The sequence below is a fragment of the Pelodiscus sinensis genome, chromosome 3 (assembly GCF_049634645.1).
Source record: "Pelodiscus sinensis isolate JC-2024 chromosome 3, ASM4963464v1, whole genome shotgun sequence".
NCBI classification, from domain to species: Eukaryota; Metazoa; Chordata; order Testudines; family Trionychidae; genus Pelodiscus; species Pelodiscus sinensis.
This window is the reverse complement of record NC_134713.1, coordinates 184831285-184853702: the sequence shown is the minus strand read 5'-3', so window position 1 is coordinate 184853702 and position 22418 is coordinate 184831285. Positions and strand designations below refer to the sequence as shown.

General features: G+C 39.7%; 2 protein-coding genes across 8 annotated transcripts in view; one reads left to right on the top strand and one right to left on the bottom strand.

Annotated features, from left to right (window-relative positions):
• UGP2 (UDP-glucose pyrophosphorylase 2) overlaps nt 1-5916 on the top strand; it is a 38593-nt gene extending 32677 nt beyond the window's left edge. For all 5 annotated transcript variants that reach the window (XM_075925592.1, XM_075925591.1, XM_006114075.4 and 2 more), the window contains 6 exons: nt 2-135; nt 684-981; nt 2291-2488; nt 2695-2937; nt 3572-3676; nt 4986-5916. In XM_075925592.1, the coding sequence (XP_075781707.1) occupies nt 2-135; nt 684-981; nt 2291-2488; nt 2695-2937; nt 3572-3676; nt 4986-5093 (1086 nt within the window). In that variant the 3' untranslated portion in view covers nt 5094-5916. The remainder of the gene's footprint in view (nt 1; nt 136-683; nt 982-2290; nt 2489-2694; nt 2938-3571; nt 3677-4985) is intronic.
• VPS54 (VPS54 subunit of GARP complex) overlaps nt 5902-22418 on the bottom strand; it is an 83013-nt gene continuing 66496 nt past the window's right edge. For 2 of the 3 annotated variants that reach the window (XM_075925590.1, XM_075925589.1), the window contains exons 17-24: nt 21680-21743; nt 18509-18614; nt 13156-13243; nt 12192-12313; nt 11999-12079; nt 10874-10981; nt 9982-10076; nt 5902-7069 (exon numbers count right to left, since the gene is read on the bottom strand). In XM_075925590.1, the coding sequence (XP_075781705.1) occupies nt 6964-7069; nt 9982-10076; nt 10874-10981; nt 11999-12079; nt 12192-12313; nt 13156-13243; nt 18509-18614; nt 21680-21743 (770 nt within the window). In that variant the 3' untranslated portion in view covers nt 5902-6963. Of the gene's footprint in view, nt 7070-9981; nt 10077-10873; nt 10982-11998; nt 12080-12191; nt 12314-13155; nt 13244-18508; nt 18615-21679; nt 21744-22418 lie in introns of those variants that run through there. The other variant, XR_012903028.1, reaches the window with a different exon arrangement.

Below are 22418 nucleotides of genomic sequence, written 5' to 3'. Positions count from 1 at the left end.
GCATTTAAACAAAACCTACAACACAGATGTTCCTCTTGTTTTAATGAACTCCTTTAACACTGATGAAGACACAAAGAAAATCTTACAGAAGTACAGCCACAGTCGTGTGAAAATATATACTTTTAATCAAAGCAGGTATCAGAATTGTTGTCTTCTGCTTAGGATAAAAGAAACACGTTTTTCCTTGTGCATATTAAAATATTTTTAAGAATTTCCAGACAATCAAATATTATTGAATATTAATAGTGATTGTCATGTTCTACCTCTTTAAATGGGCAGCCTTAGAAACTGAAAAAAGTAAGAAGGCCCAAGAACAGCCAGCTAAAATTAATGACTGAAAATAAAGGTGTGGAAGAAATTTCAGTTTCAAGAACAGACTTGCAGTGGAATGCAAAAATCTGGGGTTTGAATTCTGAACTGTCTGGCTGTGAAACCACAGGGCTGGAACTGTTGGAAGCAGGTTGGGAGGGTTCTATAGTGACTTGGAGGCTGACCACCAACTAAGTTTGCCCTGAGCTAGTCAAAGGAGATTCTGGGGGGTTTAAATGAATTCTTAGGTTCCAATGACTGCACAGAATATGTTCTCAACCCTTATGAAATAAGAAACTTGTGTGTTCGTCTACTGCATTAAAGCCTGTATCAGTATTTAACATGAATGGGGTCTGATAATGATTGTTTTGCAGGTATCCGAGAATTAATAAAGAGTCTCTACTGCCAATAGCCAAGGATGTATCTTATTCAGGAGAGAATACTGAAGCGTGGTACCCCCCAGGTCATGGCGATATCTACTCCAGTTTCTATAACTCTGGTCTGCTTGATACTCTTATAGGAGAGGGGAAAGAGTACATTTTTGTATCCAATATAGATAACTTGGGAGCAACAGTGGATCTTTACATTCTTAACCATCTTATGAATCCACCGAATGGAAAACGCTGTGAATTTGTCATGGAGGTCACAAATAAAACCAGGGCAGATGTTAAGGTAAAACATTTATTTATTCAAGTTGATTAATCCATGCACAATCTTAGTAAAATTTTAGCTTTTTCTTTTGTGTAAGTGGTTTCAACCCTGAATATTTTTAAGGCGCTTACACCTCAACCCAACAGTTAGCTGTAAATCTAACTTGAAAAGGATGTAAAATCAGCAGGTTTTATGACATAATCTTGTTGCTTGGAATGCAATATAGCATGCTGCTTTGGTCAGTCATATGCAAATATTAATCTATTTATCTCCTAAACTTGAACTACTAGCTAGTCAGCCTGTTGTATATGGGTTCTCAACCTTGAGGGGTCTTACTATATGGGAAAGGAAGGATGTCAACATCTAAGAGAAATCTTAAAATGGGAGAAGCTGAGAAGCACCATGCTACAGTAGTAGCATCTCTGCTAGTTCAGAACAGTTTACCCTACTAATGTATTTTTAAAATGCAATGTATCATGCTCTACAGCTTAAATTTCTGACAGACTTGACCCAACATTCTGCCCTGACCAGTTTCAGGGGGTCTCTGATCCATTTTTGGCCAAAATGTAAACCAAAACAAGTACATGTTTTGTACATGCTGTAAGCATTTTTACCATGCAGTGATTTGTGCCATCAGCCACTTGCAAAAGGTCTTATCCAATGTTCTTTAACCATTAAAAATATTGCTCCATTCATTTGATATTGTAAAGAATCTGATTCAACCTATAAAAGGAAGTAAATGTAATGCAAGGGTGAAGCTTCATGGGAAAACAGGTAACTGAAACCGTAGTAAGTGCCCTACAAGCTACAGTAAATAGCGTGATGGAGTATCTTCTTTCATCCATAACTTTTGAATTTCCTTTAGATGCTAACATGTAACCTTACAGAATTCTCCATTGCTTAGTGATCCATCCCAAGTTAGGGCTGACTTTTAAATTGACTTTTTGTGAGTGCCTGGATAATTTAGACATCTGTCATTTAGGTGCTTTTGAAAAACTCATCTATTGTTCAGCACAACAGTGGATAACAGCTATTAAAATGCTTTATTAAAAAGTTCTTGGTGTTCTCCAGTATCAATATCTGGAATAAACAATGCTACTGTTCCAGTGAGTTTCTACCATACATTAAACAAGTTTTAAGTAAGATTAAGTATTAGGTGTTGGAAGTGTTTTTACTTGTCACATTCCAACTGCACTTCACTTTATAATGTGTTTTAATTAAGATGATATATACTGCATATTGAATAAAAAAAGTCTTTGCAACAGTAGGTAGAATTATATAGCATGCTGTTAAATTTATAATCATACTTAGGTCTGTTCTGCCTTTGCAGGGTGGTACACTCACGCAATATGAAAACAAACTCAGGCTGGTAGAAATAGCTCAGGTTCCAAAAGCACATGTTGATGAATTCAAATCTGTGTCAAAATTCAAAATATTCAATACAAACAACTTGTGGATTTCTATGTCTGCAATTAAACGACTGCAAGAGCAAAACACTATTGATATGGAGATCATTGTTAATCCAAAGGTAAGCTCATGGTAGGACTTCAGCAGGGGAAAAAAGCAGAGACTGTGTTGAGCTGTTTCTGCAACTTCATCTTTTGTCTCTTGAATGTCTTTAGTCTTCTTAACTATCCCCTTTTAAAACAATATTAGTGCTTTTGAATTTTGAAAGCACCGATGATGAAGAAACATTTCTGTTGGTCATGTTAATGCTACAACTTTCTCTTTCAGACTTTGGATGGAGGTTTAAATGTTATTCAGCTAGAAACTGCAGTTGGTGCTGCTGTTAAAAGTTTTGAGAATTCTTTGGGGATAAATGTACCGCGTAGTCGTTTTCTGCCTGTCAAGACCACATCGGATCTCTTGCTTGTGATGTCCAACCTGTATAGCCTTAATGCTGGATCCTTAACAATGAGTGAGAAACGTGAATTTCCAACTGTGCCTCTGGTTAAACTGGGAAGTTCTTTCACCAAGGTAAACCTCTTTCTTTCTTTTCTCAAGGAAAGACTGTAAAGACTGATGCCCTGCATACGTTAACATACCAGTAAGAAGAGACTAGATTCAAGGACAGTTACTTTAGTGACACTCAACTGTGCAAATTATGATGGCTTCCTTGACTCATGAAATAATAGCTGCATTCATGCCGGCAAACATCTGAAAATTAATAGCATTATAATAGCTATCTTACACTCCCTTTTGTTGCTTGGGCATAGTAAAGATGAATAGCTTTTGTCCAGTCTTAGTTCAGGTTTTCTTTAAACTGCCTAATTTCTAGAAAGCATGTAGTACTGTTACTTTGTCAATAAATTAGTTTCCCATAATTTATTTTGAAATTAACTCTCACACTATCATGGGGATAGTTGGCAACCTAGAGTTCTGTCTGACATAGATTCAACAGATTTTGGAACTAGTTACCTAGAATAGAGGTGTAGGAGCTTTTCATTCACAAAAGAAATGGAAGGATTGTTAAGCCTGCTGCATTTTACACTTTGTTTAGCTTTATTCTCATTCTCTCTCAACCTGTTTTAATATTCTATTATTAAACCTTTAGTTTTGGGGGGAAATGCATCCGCAAATACATCCTGTAAACTTGCTGGGTTTTTTAAAGGTTCAAGATTACCTCAGGAGGTTTGAAAGTATACCAGATATGCTCGAACTGGATCATCTCACGGTTTCAGGTGATGTTACGTTTGGCAAGAACGTTGCCTTGAAGGTGTGTATGTGAATAAGGTTGATTTGCATAAAATTCAGTTTTATCTATGACACACTATACAAGAGTTGAGCCTATCTACATGTACGCACACGGAGTTTTGTGATAAAATTATCTCAAGGAAAAGTGGCCTGTCATAGCCATTCATATTTTGAGTTGGACCAGTGATTGCATAGACTAATGCATTAAGGTGTCATGGTATTAATGTATGTAGCACTTAGCTGCTTAGTTTGCAAGACATTTGAATCTGCTCCTCCTTACTCTAATTTGAGTATCACAACATTTCTGAGGTAGGAGTACTATAAAACTTCCATTTTACAGATGGAATAGAGGCACAAAGTCTTAACCTAAGAGCACATAGGAAGCATGGCAGAGATGACCTGGATCTCCCAAGTCTCATATTAGTGCTGTAACGGCTGGACTGGTCCCTCTCTCCTCTAGTCATAATACGGTTCTCAATTTGTGTCTGATTTCATACCTGGAGCTTTGGGGGGGGGAAAAAAAACCACAGCTGACTGTTTCTACCTAATTCTAATCATGAGGGCTGTGTCTAGACTGGCAAGTTTTTCTGCAAAAGCAGCTGCATTTGAGGAAAAACTTGCCAGCTGTCTACACTGGCTGCTTGAATTTCCGCAAGAACACTGATGATCTCATGTAAGAAATCAGTGCTTCTTGTGGAAACACTTTGCTGCTCCCATTCAGGCAAAAGTCCTTTTGTGCAAAAGCCAGTGTAGACAGCTCAGATTTGTTTTGCGCAAAAACGCCCCCGATCGCGAAAATGGTGATCGGGGCTTTTTTGCGCAAAAGCGCAACTAGATTGGCCCAGGATGCTTTTGCAGAAAAGCATCTGTGCCAATCTAGACTCTCTTTTCTGCAAATGCTTTTAATGGAAAACTTTAACATTAAAAGCATGCCAGTCTAGACGTAGCCAACGTGTTTGGCATCTTAAGAGAGACTTTTGTTACCAGTTATCTGAGGTGTCAGTTCAGCATGCTTTCTTGAGTGGCTCTAGGGATGAGCAAATGTACTGCTTAATCCCTGTCACACCACAAAGTAGCAGGGATGACTCAGTTACTCACAAGAATCAGATGCTTTGAAAAAGGATAACTCTGCCCAAAATAGCACTTAAATGGGAGTGAAATTCTATTCACCAAAGAAGTTGCATAGTTAGTAAAACCTTTGCACTATCTCCTGTTAAATCTGTTAGGCATAATTAAAAAACCTGTTTGTACTGAGTTTACATTAGAAGTCTTATTTTCTTACATATGCTTATGGCTATAGTTCCAGTGTGTGCTTTTTTCTTAAATCTTAGGGAACAGTTATCATCATTGCAAATCATGGTGACCGAATTGACATCCCACCTGGAGCTGTATTAGAGAACAAAATTGTATCTGGCAATCTTAGGATCCTGGACCACTGAGTCAAACAACCTTATGATGGAAGAACCTGTAGGCATTAAAATGAGTGGTGCACAAGACCTATGCTTTGTCACTTCACTGTACCCTGCAGTATTAATTTAAATAGTTTTCTGTGCTTCCCTGTAACTAAATACAGTGCAAAAGGATGTGCAGAAGTAATGCTTTGGTCTTTTAAAGGATTAATTCTGTAACTGTTAATATAACCTTAAAGTGCAATACTGTTTGTCTTGAGACAAGATGGACAGAGCTATAAGAAGAGGTTTGCCTCTGACAGTAGTTTTGAATTGCTTAACTGCAAAAATAAAGCTGTGAAGCAACAGATGGCTAGCTACTTCATGTAATTTTTTTTATGAAGTGTAAATGACAGGTATAAAATTAAATGTTTCACTACTGCTATTAAGTGAAATAAATTGTATGATTTGTGAACACAAACAGAATTTAACTAAGTCACTTTGCCACCATAAAAGTTAAGAATACATTTGTGATATGACAGTATAGTTTAACACATGCTGAGAAGATTTGTCATTATGATCTTGTGTTCAAACTGGTATGAACTGTTCTAAATTTATCCAGAGAATATAATTAAAAATGCATCTTGGTGTAATTATTCTGTGGCATCCTTAATCTGCCCTCCTTTGCAGTAAAATGGGGGGACGAATCACATATTGAACTGTACTTATGTTCATATTGTTCACTGGTGGTGGTCTCACATCAGTTCCCCTGTCCTTCTGATCATTCTATCGTATTTACCTGTAAGCAGCTTATTTTATGTTTAGTATACGACTGATCTGTATCATTAAAACAAGTTGGTCTTTAAAAATCAAATGATTATAGCTTTATTTTGATTGACAATGATATGCTAACAGATAGGGCGCGCACACACATACTGTAGACCATTGTATGTAATCATTACAAGGTTAGGCACTCAGACTGTGTTTTAGGTAAAAGGTTGTGGAGGTGAAATACACAGGCACTTTTACTTGGTTCTAGCAGCTTTCAGACTTAAAAGGTAGTGTCTTTGTTAAATAAGCCTAAACTAGTTTCTGCCATCACCTCTATCTCCTACAGTAGCTAGAACAAGGGCTACAGTAGCCTAACATTTCTAATTACTTTTTATCCCACTCATGTATTCATTCAATTAGCTTTTTAAAAAAACTGTGGGAGACAGAGCAATCTTGCAAATAAGTACTCCATAATTGGCAGAGACAAATCATTAGTTTGGTAACAGTTTGAAGTATTATCAACACTAATGATTTTAAAATCTACCAGTAGATAATGGCTTTAGTAAACACTCTGGTCACTTAAGTTGTATGTTCTGGTAGCAGTACAGCACCTAGCTGAAAGAAATACCCTGAAACATCTGCTCACTAATAAATCTGAATCCTACATGCAAGCAATTGAGCCATTTATTTTTTATAAAGATGTAAAAAAATAAATTTTAGAACAGTAGTTTCATAGAGAAAAACATTTTCTACATAATTCAACTGCAAGGTTTTATATTATACCATCATTAAATAAGGTGGGACACCACATGAATTTCATTGCACTAAAGGAAATGCAAAGCATCTTTTTAATATAAAGATATACAGAGCATTCTAGACAACTACAGCTGTGTTACAGCTATGTGTTTGTTTGGATTTGGTCCAAAGAAACCTGAGTCTGTTTCCAGAGAGAATGGAAAAAAAAAAAACATTGCACGAACAGCTGATCACTTGTTTCTTGCTGAAGGACACTCAAAAGGTCACACTCAATCTAGTTTTCCCAAATATCAATAGCATCCTCTCATGGATTCTGCTCAAAAGTATTCACCTCAAGCTTCTTGAAAACAAGACTTTTGGTGGTCAGAAGCAACTGACTAATTACAGTAAGATATCACCTCTTTTGGTCCCAGATTTCAGTCATGTTTAGGTCCAGACTTTTAAGGCCTCTCAAACCTTGAAGGTTTCCAGTGTAAAAAGCTACATCTGCTGTAACCAATCTGTAATGGAAAGTAAACAGAATTGTTAATTCAGATACTGAAGTGCTAGTTGAACAGAATAAAATTTGAGCACATCAGCTCAAACAAACTACCTCAGGGGTCTTGAGCTAGGTTGAAGTAACTAAAGCCTCTCCATTATGTAAATCTGGTTAATATTTGGCTAGGTCACAGGAGTAATGTTTATACTACTTATCAGTAATGTCAGTATTACTGGTATTTCTGTCTAGGTAGATTTCAGGTTTCCTTTTCTATTCAGCTAGCGCTAGGACCAGCTCACTCCTTTCAGGCCTCTTGAATAAGGTCCTAGAAATCTTGATTTATGGTAAGGTGCAATAAAAATCACTGGATTGCAGTCAGAGGAATTTGATTATCATAAAGAAAAACTCTGAAGAACAAATGAGCGAAGCATATCAACAAAGCATAACATGCTGAACATTTGACTAAAAAACATTTAGCATAATTCCTCAAAAGCAGCTATTGAAGCTTGTTGGGGTGAGGTGCACTGTAGTCCTGGGATAGGCTGGAAACTGGATAAGATAAGAATAAATAGTTAAAATTAACAGTGGGATGCCCCAATATTCAATGTACTTAGAAAAACCTATAGATAAAAATTAGTGCAGTTAAGACTGTGGAGAAGAGGATGAAGGCTCTTGAAGACTTATCAAAGCTAGATGAATGGGGCCAAGCACCTGGGCAGGTGAAAGTCAAGTGAGCACTAATGAACCTACTCCTACACATTTTTCAGTTCCAAGGTAAATCTAGCCACATAGAATGAGATGTTGGCATCTGGGTGAGTAGTAAGAGATAGTCAGTGAAACATTTTGGTTCAGTGAATTTCTAACTCTGTAATAGATTTGACAAAACCTTCACCAGAACACAGACAGGTTTCTGTTTTTGTAAGCTAGAGTTCTGGTGGGTAGTGTTCCCACTCCATGGGTGGCAGCCCTCTTGGGAGCCCTGCCTACAGCTATTCACTAATCAGTAGCCGTAAAATTAATAGGAATTTAAGTTTCATACTTAGCTTGGTCTCCACTAGGACCTTATTCAAAAAATACCCCTTCAAACTTATAAGTGGTGCATCCTTTATTTTGAAATAACACACCATGGAATTTGAACACTATACTCCTGCTTTTCACAAGTAGTAATGCTAATTTCAAAATAACACTCCAGTGCTGCTATTTAATTCAAACTTAGTGGCCTCCCACAGCACCCCAAAGTGCTTCCTGGAGCAATAAGTCCAAGTTAGCACGTCCACACTAATGGAACCTGCCTCGGACTAATTTTGATGCTTCCCCGTAGCAAGGGCACACTAGTTTGAATTTGTTAAATTGGGCATTCTTAAGTTGATTTTATTAATGTCAGAATAAATTTCTAGTGTACACATGGCTTTAGTTTTAGGGATACTATATTCTGGTGTTTCTGAAACACAATCTTCAGGGACTGCTGGAAGGCTGGAAAATTTTGGTAAATTTGCTTTCATTCTAAATTGGAACAAAAGCAAATTTTAAAAATACCAAAATTCCAAAAGAGCTGAAATCCTTAAGTTTTGGCCTGCTCTAGTGAGCAGTAGCAACAATCAACCACACTTTTAAGGTGTATAAAGCATGAGAAAAAATGCCAGTCAATAAATGTATTGGTACACCCTCATATGGAATACAATTAAGTATGGCCTCTTGAAGAGCAATAGCCAAAAATGAAAAGGGTTGGGTGCCTAGCATGGAAATAATTTCAGTCTCTTCCTATGGGACTGTTTCATTTATGGAAAGGAGATGAATAAATGGAAATGTGACAGTGGTGTACAATGAATGGACTGGAGAAGATGAACAGCACTCCTATTAACATTAAACAATAATAAGAGTACATTAAATGAAATCAGAAAGAAACCAAATTTTAAAAAATGATCTAATGAAATATTTTCCACACATGGAATTCACTTCAACTCTGTATCATTGAAACCAAGGAATTACATGTTTAATGAACTGAGGATGTTTTTGTTATCCATATAGACAAGATAAAAACAGAGGAGAAATAAACCCTCATGTTCCAGAAGGAAACTTCTAAGAGGAGTTAGGGACAAACTGCCACTATAGATAAGATTATTCAATAATTATCCATTAGGAGGAGTTTTTCTTGCATCTTCCTGTGAAGTATTTACTGCAGGCCACTGTCAGATGAGAGACACTGCAGCAGAACTATCACTGATCTAATCATGTATGTAGTTCCTCTTAATATATTTGCTGGAGGAAAAAAAGCAGTATATAAGACTTGTTGGCATAGAAGAAAGATGCTCTAATAGAGATTCCCCTTTTAAAACATTTTCTGTAGTGGAACTCTCTATACTTAGATAAACCACTGATTCTTCATAAAATTTAGTACCTTCCATCCATACCATCTGAATTAATTCATGTTTCCAAAGTGCTCTAAACGTTACGTGACTTGTGAAATAACATGTCCAAGGTTTCTCAAATCTGTGACAGTACAAGGAATAATACCAAGATTTCCTGCCTTCCAATTCTTTTCTTTACTTGCCTAACAATGTTCCCTCTCCCACCCCTATTTTCTCTCAAAGCAGTGCCTTCTTCACACTGCACCTTTTAGCAGAATGGGGCTCCAACTACATCATGCATTCTCAATTAGGGATGTCAAATCCAATTTAATCAGTTAACCAGATAAACATTATGTTTAACCGTTAATGCTTAAACAGGAGTGGGTTAGGGTTCTGGCCCAGCCGGGATGCTGGTTAACTAACCTATAAGTATCACCCAGTAGCTGTAATGCTTACCAGTTACCTATTCACATCCCTATTCTCAATAAAGCTTATAGTGACATTTTGATTACAGCAGGTAGAATTAGAGAACTAAGCATTATTGCTTTTTGTGGAAATAGGTATTAAAAGAAGTGTCCATACGTACCCATTCTGAGGTCCTCCATCATTGACTACATTTAAGTGGGCCAGTTGCCTCTTCAAATGAAGTTTGTAGCTTGCATTAATTCTTAAAAACAACATCTAGAAGAAACCATAAAACTCAATAACCTTTTTAAAATAGCATCAGAATATAAACTCCAGGGTAAGGACCTGCCTTCTCTATCTGGGAGGCACCTGTAGGTTTTATAAAATGTCTTTCTTGTACTGTAACCATTTAAACCCTTACATAAAACAAAAGGGTAAGTTATTATCTATGGGTTTTTTAGCACAATTCTTATGAGCATAAGAGGGAGACTGCAATCCAATGCATTAGGGGACAGAATGGTCCTTCCTGGTTATCTATAAAAGAACGGACTGTAATCCAATATTGTAACGAGCACACCTAGAAAAGCTTGGGTCTCATAACAGATTTAGTACCATAAATAATCCAGTGCTGTAGTTAAGTTTTAATTGTATAACAACCACATAGACTGGTTGCTCTAGTGTTGATTTCTGTAACAATTCTGGGAGATTTTCACATGACTGCACACAACAGCCAAGTTATTGTGTAGAACTTCACCACTAACTCCTGGCAAGGATATCAACATCTAGCTATTCAGCACAAGGTTGATGCCAAAGGGAAGTAAGCCATATTAGTTTTGCCCTGGGGAGCAAGAGCTGAGCAAATATTTCAAAAAAGAAGCTCTCCCCCACCGAATTCTGCCCTCCCCCAAAATGTTCAATTCAAATGTATTTGAAATCCCAGTTGTTCACAACACAACTATATTCACTAGATTTTTTTTTTGTCTATGGAATGCAGAAGTGTCCCAAGTACTGGTAGTAGCATGTGTTTTTGATGGAAGTGTTACCAGGGTTACAAAACAACTTAAAATGCTTACCTGCGTTTGCTCCTCAGGAAGCAGGTCACAGATCGCTTCATGCATCTTTGCCATTTGCTTACAAATATTCCTAAAGCAGGCTGATGGAACAGGAGCTTTCACCTCATACTAGTAATAAAGACAAGAGGGGTCACTCATTTTCTAACCGCTTAAGAAAATGGTTAAAAGGAAAATGTTCCTAGCTGCCTCCTGCGCTGCTACGTCTTCAGATATAATTTACTGAAAGCAGTTATTGATCCATGGGCAGCCTACATTATAGAATCATTGGCATGTTACGTTTTATAATCAAACGGTACAATTCAAATCAAATAAGGACCGAAGCAGCATTCTCCCACCTAAACTTGATTAGTTTTCATTACTGCTGCTTGTTCATTATTTTTTTGATTTACATTACAGCTACCAGTTATATTCTAAGGAGACAATGATTAACAAGACAGCCCACAGCCCATTGGGGTTTCCTCCTGCAGCCCCATCCTGCCTGTTCAGCCTCCCCCATGCATCTCTTACGCACTGGAGCTCCACACTTACCTGCTACTCCCTTTCTCCCCCAGAATTTTTGGAGTGCGCAAATTACCTGATTGATGCTTCATCCCCGCTCCTTCCCCTGCCTCCCAGAGCTTGGAACACTGTGAACAGCTGATTTGTGGCATTCCAGCTCTGGAGGGAGGGGGAAGAACGGGAACAGAGCGTGAATCAGGAGATTCACGGATCCTCCAAAAGTGCTGGGATAGAGGGGGGAGGAGCAGAATGTGCAGGGCTCCTTTGCCCTGGTGCACAAGAGGCATGAAAGAAGAGGGTAGCCAGGGCAGCTGTGGACTGCAGGTGAAACCTCAGTGGGCCACCTGTAGCTCAAGAGCTGCAGATTGCCCACCACTGATTTACTGCATCAAACGAGATTCAAGATGTGAATTGCTTATTGTATAAAGGTTAATAATATACATTCATTGACTCTCAAAGTATATCATTTTAAATACAGCATACAGTTCTGGATTTATAGAAGTATAGAGACGTTTAAATGATGCCTAGATAGGAAATTTTAGACTCTGAAACATCTACTCTAAAATTCTAAACATAATGACACATTCAAGTGCAAGGTAGACTATAAATATCTTCATAAATCATTACCTTGGATAACAGTTTGTCAAATAAGCTATCCATTATAGCTACAAGCTTCGCTGAAATTTCGGCTATGTGGTCATGATAATCCTGTAGTGGAAAAACAGGGTTTTATTTACCATCTAATGGCATTCGGATGCTTCGCAGCACAATTAAGAAAGTGAATGTATCAAATTTAATTAGAAGACGCACAAAGAATTACCTTAGTAATGTGGTCAAAATGCCTGAGCATGCTAAATTGTTTAGGCTGCAGTCGAGCTTCAAAATGAGCCCTGATAATAGGAATGTAGTGTACAATTAGCTGCAGGCAGCGTGAAGCGAGAGCTGTAAACCCAGAAGTCAGAGAAGGAAACAAAACAGTTTAATTATTATACAAGCATAGTCATTTGTACAGCCTGCACTTTCTCTAAAACAGAACACAAATCCAACACTCAAAAATAAGCCAGAAAATGAAACAGAAGTGAAAATTTAGGAAGTAATTTAGTGAAAATAAAAACATCTGACATTACTACAATCATGACAATGATCCAAAGCACTGTACATTGAGGGTACCAAATCACACAGTCCTTAATTCATTGATTGTAATGAGATTTAGCTAAATAAAGACTCTCTCTAGGAAATGGAGTTAGACAAATAAACTCTTTCACTCGCTAGTGAAATGCAATGCAATCACCTTTGGAGTTGAATTTGGCAACTGTTTGACAGAGAACAGCAACATGCAGGAACAGCTTAGGACAGGAACAGAGTGTACTATATCCAACTGAAATACAGGGGCTGATTCAAGATAGGCAGGATGCTGTTACTTATAAAAATGGAAATACTGTGTATTCCAAATTTCAAACTCCAAATAGCAAACTACTCCATCTGTGACGGAGTCAGAATTTCAGAAGCAACTCCATCTTCCAAAGTCACTCATTTTGACTGAAGACCATGTTTGGCTAATAGATTTATTTCTTCTACTTCCAAGTAACAGATCTGACACATGCTTCAGTGCACTTCTTGAAAATCACAATTCATAGACTCTTACACTAATTTTATTGTGCATCAGTTACCTCTTGCTATTTTTTCACATCTTTTCCAGAGCACTGCAACTTGGAGATGACTTTTCCTAAATATTAGTGTTTTATTAGACTAAGGAATGAAATTTGAAAAGTAGAAATTCATACCTAAATTTTTTGTAGTTATTGTTTTCAAACCAACAACTTGCAATGCACCTGCTCCAAGAACTAGCTGGCAGCTTCTGGAGTTGAAATACTATCAGAGAGAGAAAAAAGTAAGCGTTGAAGATCTATATGTTACACAGAACAAGTATGGAGATGACAGGGACCTTAGAAATATCTTAGATAAAAGTGAGTGAGGTTTTAATCACTGATTTACAGATGGTTGGGCTTAGTACTGATACTACCCAGATTTCTTGTTCTAGGAGAGCGCTTTCTAATGCTTCCTCTTGTGTTTACTCAGAATCTTACACAGGGCTTTCTTGGGACCTGATCTAGAGGCCACTGACATCATTAGGAATCATTCCGCTGACTTCAATGGGTTTTGAATCAGGCTTGTGGTGTTTTTTGACTCAGTTCATGCCAGTGATGGCTCTCCGGACTGGATTTCTGGGTCAGCAATGGAAATAGGAGCTATTAAGAATGGACAATTACAGGTTGAACCTCTCTGGTCTGGGACTCTATGGTCCTGCAACACTGCTGAACCAAAAAGCCCCAGTGGCTAGGAGCAGGGGCCGGTTGGGAGTCCAGGGGTGGAGGGACTGATGGCCAGAAGCCCTGCTGAAGAGCTGAGAGTAGAACCAGAGCCCAGCCAGAAACAGAGCTGGTCCCACAGCGAGGGGGTTTGCAGCCTGGAGTTGGAACCTGGCCAGAGGACCACGAGTGGATCTGGAACCCAGCTCAGGTACCAGATATGGAGCTGGTCTAGTGGCTGGAGGCAGGGAGCCTGGCCAGGGTTTTACAGGGGAGCCAGCAGCAGAGTCAGTGGCTGCTAGGGGAGCCTGAGCTGGGAGGCTGGTGGCCCTTGGGAAGAGCCCAGAGGCCAGCAATAGAGGAGCCAGAATCGACCATCCCTGGTCTATCATGCTCCCTTGTTTGGGACTGTTCAGGTCCAGAGGTGTTAGACCAAGGAGTCCAACCTGTATTTCCCAATTATTTCATGTCCAGGACTGACCTCTCCCTCCGTCTGAGGTATTTGGCTTGTGCCTCTCTTCCTAAAAATACTGTAGGCAGCTCTGAGTTGTTGAAATGGGCTGGGATATGGCTACGGTACTTCCAATCCTCACTTCAGAAGAATGCATGGAAACAGCAAATTCTTACCAGAAGACTAAATACTTACTTCTAACCAGGGGCCTTCAGAGGAGATAAATCATACAATGCCACTGAACCTGGCTAGATGGGGCAGACTGCAGGAAAAGTTACCCCTATGGAAATCATCAAGCAACCCATTTTCTGATTTACATTCTAACCTGTCGCTCATCTTGCCTCCCCAGCCAAACCTGGCGTATTTTGGACATAAAGAGCAGAACTGAGAGAGGAACCCTAGACACTGAGACCCTAGAAATGTAAGTTCTCCTAAGAAAGTCACAAATGGGGAAAAAGATTCTTCGTGCAGCTACTTGAAATTAGCTACCCATTGCAGGACTGCAATGGACAAGGCATGAGCCCCTGGACCACAGTCTGTGCTGCCAGAGGCAGAGGATGTGGAGTAGGGATGGAACATCACCAAGCCCTAGGGCCTCTTGAACAAATCTAGACTGTCTTCACCTACCTATAGAATCAAAGGACTGGACCTTGAGAGGTCATCAAGTCCAGTCCCATGCACTCATGGCAAGACCAAGCACCATCTAGACCAGGGATGGGCAGTCATTTTTGACGAGGGGCCACTCCAAGGTTTTGGAAAGTGGGCTGCACTCTTCCATGATATTAATGGAGGAGATGCGAGGTCTGGGCTGGAGGTTGGGTGCAGAAGGGAGCTTGGGGTAAAGGGACTGGGGTGCAGGAGGGAGAATGGGGTCTTGGAGGGAGTTTGGGTGAAGAAGGCAGTTGTAACGTAGGGCAGGGGACTGGAGTGCAGGGGTTTGGGATGTGACCTAGGCTAAGAGGGGATTGTGATCTGGGGCAGGAGACTGGGGTGTCAGATCTGGGAGGGAGTATGGGTGTAAGAGGGGAACAGCGGGTTTGGCTATGTTGAATGTGGGGGAGGGAAGAAAGTTGGGGCACGAAAGGGCTTGGGTGCCAGAAGCAAGCTGTGGCCAAGAGTCAAACTAGCCAGCCTGCCTGCAGAGCTTAAAACATTTCCCAGCCAGCCTGCCTGCCTGCCTGGCCAATGTGCTTCATTGAATAACTGAGCCAAGGAGAGGGGGCATGGTTCTTCTTGGCTGCCTGTTATTCCAACGAGCAACTCCCATTGGCTGGTTTCTGGCCAGAAACCGGTCAATGGGATTGTGCTGGGGGTGGGGCGGCTCCTGAAACTCTCACCCTCCTCCAGTTTTAAAACAGAAATGGAGCCCTGCAGCCGCATTTCTGCATGGGGCTCCCTGCTACGTCCGCAGGCCAGATCTGGTGGCTTGGTGGGCTGGATCTGGCCTGCTGGCCATATTTTTCCCAGGCCTGATCTAGACCTGTCTAATCTGTTCTTAAAAAGCTCCAGTGATGGAGATTCTACAACCTAACTAGGCAATTTAGTCCAGTGCTTAACCATCCTGACAGTTAGGGAGTTTTCCCTAATATCCAAACTAAACCTAAATTTAAGCCCGTTACCGCTTGTCCGATCATCTGAGGTTAAGGAGAATATTTTTTCTCCTTCCTCCTTGTAAAAACTTTTTCAACACTTGAAAGCTATGATCATGTCCCCTCTCAATCTTCTTTTCCTCCAGACAAAACAAACCCAGTTCTTTCAATACTCCCTCATAAGACATGTTTTGTAGACATTTAATCATTTGTTGCTCTTTTCTGGAGTTTTTTCCAATTTGTTCACATCTTTTCTGAAACGTGGTGCCCAGAACTGGACGCAATACTTTTGTGTGGCACAGGCACAGAAATGGAGGAACACAGAATCATAGTACACTAGAACTGGAAGGGACCTTGAGAGGTCATGAAGTTCAGTCCCCTGCCCTCACACCAGGACCAAGCACCATCTAGACCATCCCTGATAGATACATAGCTGCTCTGAGGGAATTTGGGCCCAGCCACTCCAGCTCGGCTGGACCCACCGCATCACCCGTAAGTGGCCTTCAGGGTAGCAAAACAGTGTGACAAGATGATCCAGTGGAGTAAATCTCAGTCTGACAGTTTATAGCCGAGAACTTCTGCATTCCTGTGCAGTGGAAGTGACTGTTTTTTCTTCTGTGGCTGTATTACCCGTGAAGTCTAGACTAGCGGAAACGGCACACTCCAAGCCTGACATCAGCGCACACATCTGCACGCTGGCTTCCTGTTCACTGTCAGGTGCAATTCAAGGTGTTGGTGGTCATTTCAAAAGTCCAAAATGGTTTGGGACCTGATTATCTGAGAATCACTTCCCACCCCGTATACCTGATAAGAATGGCTACCGGGGAAGCCTGCCTAGCTACCACAGAGACAGGAACTACAGAAATTAATAAACTGCATGAACTGTTTTGGCAATGAAAAAGAAATATATCAACAGGAACGCTTCATAATTTACCTATTAATGGAAAGTTTACAATATGACCGTGAATGATGACACTAAGGAAAAAGACCCTGTAAAAGGAGCATTGCCAGGAGGAATATTTAAGAGGTCTATACCCTCTATTTGGTAAACTTTCATTTCTATTAATCCTTTTTTCAATCCTAATTGTTTTACATGTGAAGGTAACTTTGAAAGATTAGCCTCCTTCAATTGTTAGTGTAACAAACATCAGTTACCACTGCCTCACAGTTTCTTCTTTCGGTGACAACGCTTAAGGATGCATTCAAAAATTAGGAATGTATGCAACTAGTTGATAAGCAGGGGAGCCACAGTGGGTTTAGCTCCCACTGTGGCTACCCCGCTTATCAACTAGTTGATGGAAATGTCATCAACTAGTCGATTAATTGATTAAAATAAATTTAACATCCCTAGCAAGGATATGGGAAAATTAGTCTGTTTCATCACTCTCACCATTAGAAGAGCATATTAAGAAATATGGAAAATAGAAACCTGAAATTCCTCCCTTATAGCTAGACAGGCTTGGTGAGTTCTCTACTACTGGGTGCATTCATGGAAAAAATGACTCTGCTCAACAGAACCACTTGAAAAAAAAAAAATGAGGTCACACACGAAACTATTGCATACTTCTACCGTTTAGCATATGCCAGTCCCTGATAGTAATAGGGGTACGTTCTCACTTTCAAAAATATATTTAGTCACTGCAGTAACTAGTGCCCTACATGATTTCTAGAGAGTCAAGGGATTTTGGTTTGTCCCCTCCCGCCAGGTTTTACAAATGTCTATTTTCAATCCTGTAACTTATAAGAAATACCTTGTAGATAAACTCAGCAATCAAAGCCCCAGACTGAATTAACTAGCATATTTTGGGTAAGACCACAGCAACGGCATTTTAAAGTTAACTTAAATTCATCTATTAACTCCTCTAGAAATAAATAGTTGATGAAAAGGTCACTGTTTTCTATTTAATTTCCCTTTTACAACAATGGTTTCAGCAGGTAATTATTTTTCATTTTTCTAACCCCAATAAGGGGACTTGAACAAATCAAGGAATTGGTTTCCTCCCTGCATACATACATTTCCAATGTCATTTTGGTTCACATTGCTATTTCCTAGTCACACTCATCTGCTTCACAACACCTTCCATCCAGCCTGAAGGGCATATGACTACCTGACTCCAAAAATCAAAGTCAAAACATCTCTTGAGCTGCCTACCACAAATCTCTAATGTGCCAGTGAACAAGGGGACAAGTAGCTTTCTTGCAGCTATTTCATATAACGTGTCTGCTCTGAACTGTATTTGGATAAATTCACAGGGTTACTCAACTACACCCTACCATGTGTGCCTGGTGAGTCTATAATTACAGCAAAGATCACAGTTAAGCTATTTTTCAATATTATTAGTAATCACTGACATTGAATCATACTTATCCATGGAGTATTAAATAGAGATGTGACGGACTAGTCAACAAATCACTTCCCTCCCTTCCCCCACTGCCTCTTTCTCACAGAGGCAGCAAGCGGGGCAGGAGGAGGGAGAGAAAAGGAGGATACTTCAAAGCGGCAGCACCGCACGGAGCCTGGGGTCAACTGCTCCGGCCGGCGCTGCTGCTTTGAATGCCGCGGGGAGCCCAGAGTCAAGCTCCTTGCGGCATTTCAAAGTGGCAACACCGCTTGGAGCCCACAGTGCTTTCACCTTTGAAGTGTTCAAAGGCGGAGACGCCCTACCAACTAATCGAACCGTCAATGCAAAAATGTCAATACGAACATCCTTAGTATTAAGAGACAGTAAGATGCATTCCCTGCCCTAAAGTCTTAATATCGTATGGGCAATAAATCTTACAGTCATACCTTCAATAAATCAGACAGACGAGTAAGCATATCAGTAGTAATAGAAGGGATGTTATCCACACACTGGCAGTATTCAAGTATTATTCTTATTAATAGCAACACTGTCCTGTAAGGAAAAAAACAGCGTCAAATATATATAATTTCTGTTCATAAATCAAACTAACACCACAGGTTTGTGGACCACAAGGATAGCTTTAACATATTCTTTATATCCCTTCCTTTCCATTTGTTGCATTCAGCTCTGTCAAGGTTGTATGCAGGTTCAAATCTAAACTTTTAAAAGAATAATTTTTTTTAACAGTTTCCCCTTAGAGATTACAGTTTTAAGTACCATTTTCCCCCTGAAAATCTCCTCACTCAAATTTAAAGATGGTAAAGTGGACTGACATGAAAACAGATTTGTGCCTTTTTTGCAGTTTCTTCATGATGTATAAAGAAAGTTTGTAACCTAAGAATGTTATTCATTCATCTTTGATTTTCACACAAGTAATCCAGGCTTGTCTATCCTGGAAGACCTGCTGGTGACTAAGGAAACAGTAAAATGACATCATCACAGGCACCTTGAGGCCAATTCTGGCCCTTTTCAGCATGAAGAAGTTATAAGGAGGCATAAGTGTCCATGGAAAAATTTCCCCACTGCAGGACAGGAATGATGATATAAGTGGGTCTTATGGGTCACGGAAAAAACAATAGGACTTACGTTCCTAAATCATTTTTGAAGCATGAAACATAGATGCTTTTGAAGGTTTTCCCAGATTAAGGATGTTAAATTGCAGTTACCTAGCTAATCGTATAGATGATACAATTTGTATCGACTATACGATTAGCTGATAAGACTGCTTTGCAGAGCCGCAGTGAAGGTGTAGCTCCAGAAGCCACCCACGATGCAACTGTGCATTTGAAATGTAGGAAGAGCTTCCAGACTCTTACTACATTTAAAATGCAGAGGCACAGCAACCCAGACCAGCAGCCCCTGCCCACAGACAGCACTGGCCACCGCAAACAGGGGCTGCTTCGTGGCAACAGCCTCTGTCTGCCCCCCCATGCTCCCCGCTGGTACCCCTGTGGACAGGGGCAGCTTCGCAGCAACTTGCCGTATCCCACCCCCCCACTGCCTCTAATGACCCCAGAGACGGTGCTGGGGGTAACCAACTTTTAAGTTGGCTCTTCCCAGCACCAGCCTTGTTCCTCTCCTCTTGCTGCCGCAGGGCGCAGGGGCACAGCGGGGAAACGGCGCGAATGGGGACTGAAGCAGTCTCTGCTCGTGCCGGTTGCCACTGCAGTGTCTCAGCCCCAGGGCTCTTGTTACATTTCAAAAGCTGAAACTGCAGTGGGAACCGGTGAAGCGGAGACTATTTCAGTCCCTACTTGAACCATTTCCCCGCAGTACCCCTGCCAACCCCCCCGTGGAGATGGTGCTGGGGGGAACTAGGTCTCTCAGATAAAGGCAATAAGGTGAGAGGAAGTGACTAGTCAAGTCATTATTCGACTATCTGATAAGTTTATGCTTATCGGATAGTCGACTAGTCACGTACATGTCTACCCCAGATTAGTAAAATAACTGGAATCCTAAAAGAATGTGTAAAAAAAATTGTATAAAATACTTATTTGGTGCAAGAATGCTCGTTTCTGGAGTCTGTAAAGTTATTTCATAGAAATAAATATTGTAGGAATGGAGTGATCTATTTACGCATCAGTAGGAAAATATAAAACTTCATTCTTAAAATACTGTTTAATCCTTGCCAATTTTGAGCAACTGCTACAAAAAAATCTGTAGCACTGACAATGATGGGCATTGAAGAGGCTGTAATGAATGCACAGTCTGTAAGAGACTGAGCAGCTTTATACTCGGGGCACAAAGTACTCAGAGATGCTGAGTGCATGTAATTCCAACCAACTTTAACGGGAGTTGCAAGTACCTGGCATTTGTCAGCATCAGACTTCACTGATAAAGAGCATATGCAATCTTTTCAAATATAGAGAAGGCAAGAAAATGCAATCTATGCCATCCATGTCAGGCTAGTATTCCAAACAAGCATCCTGGCATTGCAAAGCAAAAATCTTCTTTCCACACAGCAGGGTACAAAAAGATGTACATACATCCAAAGCAGGTATCTGAGTGATATCTGTAGACCATCTGATTTGGGGTTTATTTTTTGTTACATTTATATATTTTTTAAAATTTAGGTGAACTAGCACAATAAAAATATCTGTGAAAACTGTAGACTAAGAATGTTCTAATTAATATTGAAGTTGATGATTTTTTTCAAGGAGCTAAAAAACCCCCCACCTATTTCTCCCTCAATTGATCAGACACGGATTATCAAATGCAATTTCATCACATGGTACATCAGGGAGCTAACTTTTAAAGGTTATTTCTATACCACTAAAAGAGCTCAACATGCTCTTTCACGGGTGTGGTGGTGACAGCTTAAGGCATATCATCATCATCCCACAAAAGATTACAGCTGGTTGCAGAGAAAGTTTATGTTCGAACAAGGTAGAGAAGGAACTGGACCAACTTTTGTTGGTGGAAAGTAGAAGCTTTCAAGCTACACGTGGTCCTTTCTCTCTCTCAGGATTTGAAAGCACAAAATATCTTTACACAATGACTTTGTGGGAGAAAACATTTTATAAACATGCAAACATATTTTAACAACTTTTTTGTTTTTAAATAAAATTTCTGGATTATTTTAAGAAACATCAGTAAATCACATGTACCCAATAACAAAGCACCAAAGATATATTGACGTACTTGCTATATGATCCTTTTTTGCTTTTAATGGGAATTTTACTAAGCTTAGGGTAATCATTATTCACCATTAATTTACATATTCTTGTCCACATATGGGAACAAAGATATCTTGGTATTATTTAGAAACACTATTTGGACAAAGACCAAAAATACTAGCCTGTATGCATCTTCATGTAAGAATTACAAGTAAAAAGATAAATAAACTTCAACTTGTTGTTTTAAACTGAAATAGCATATTTAAAAGATACAAAATTTGCAATGTTACACAACTGCTCCAGAACTAAAAAGAAACATACTTGGCAAAGGAGAAGGTCTGTGTCTATTCAGACATTGCTAAAGTTGTTAGTATTCAATACATTTCTACTCAAACCACAAGCCAACTAACCCATCATTAAAGAAAAGAAAGTGCATCTTACCCAACCACAGCATACTTTTGTCCTTCAACAATAAGGAAGTCAGTTGGCTTTCTTTCTTCAGCAGCTAGGATATTTTTAAAACAGAAAAGTGAGGTGAGTTGAACGAAAAATTAGTGCAGAAAACTGTAATCTTGAAAAACAAACTAGTCTCTTGCTGAGGTCTGAAAAATAATCACTCTCCAGGATAACCACGTCCTTTCTTTTATGTCGACATGAAAAGTCCAGTTAGCTATCTACCATCATCTGTAATTATTATAATTATTTAAACTATATTTAGACATAGCAGTGATTGTAAGCCAAAGAGCAACATGATAGGATAATGTGTGTACGAAATTTTTAAAAAAGGCAAAACATAGAAATCTTCAATAGCCATCCCTATTTTAGCTCCAAATCTATTTCTTCAAGCTGAGTAATGCAAGTACTCACTGACACTGCTTTTATGCTAAATTTGACATCTCCACATCCGTATCTTGTGTCAGTACATGGTAGATCAATGCTGCAGTGATCAATCCATCAGTGGTCATTTATCACATCTAAATCGACCTCCGAGCGCTCTTCCATTGACCCCAGTAGCCAACCAGGATGGGAAGAGTAGCCAGAGTCAATGGGAGAGTAGCCCCTGCCAACCTGGCCACATGGAAGATACAGCGGTAAGCACGCTGATTTTAGCTATCTTATTCATGTAGCTGATGTTACATAGATTAGATCAGTGTATTAGAAACTAGACCTTATTGTGGGG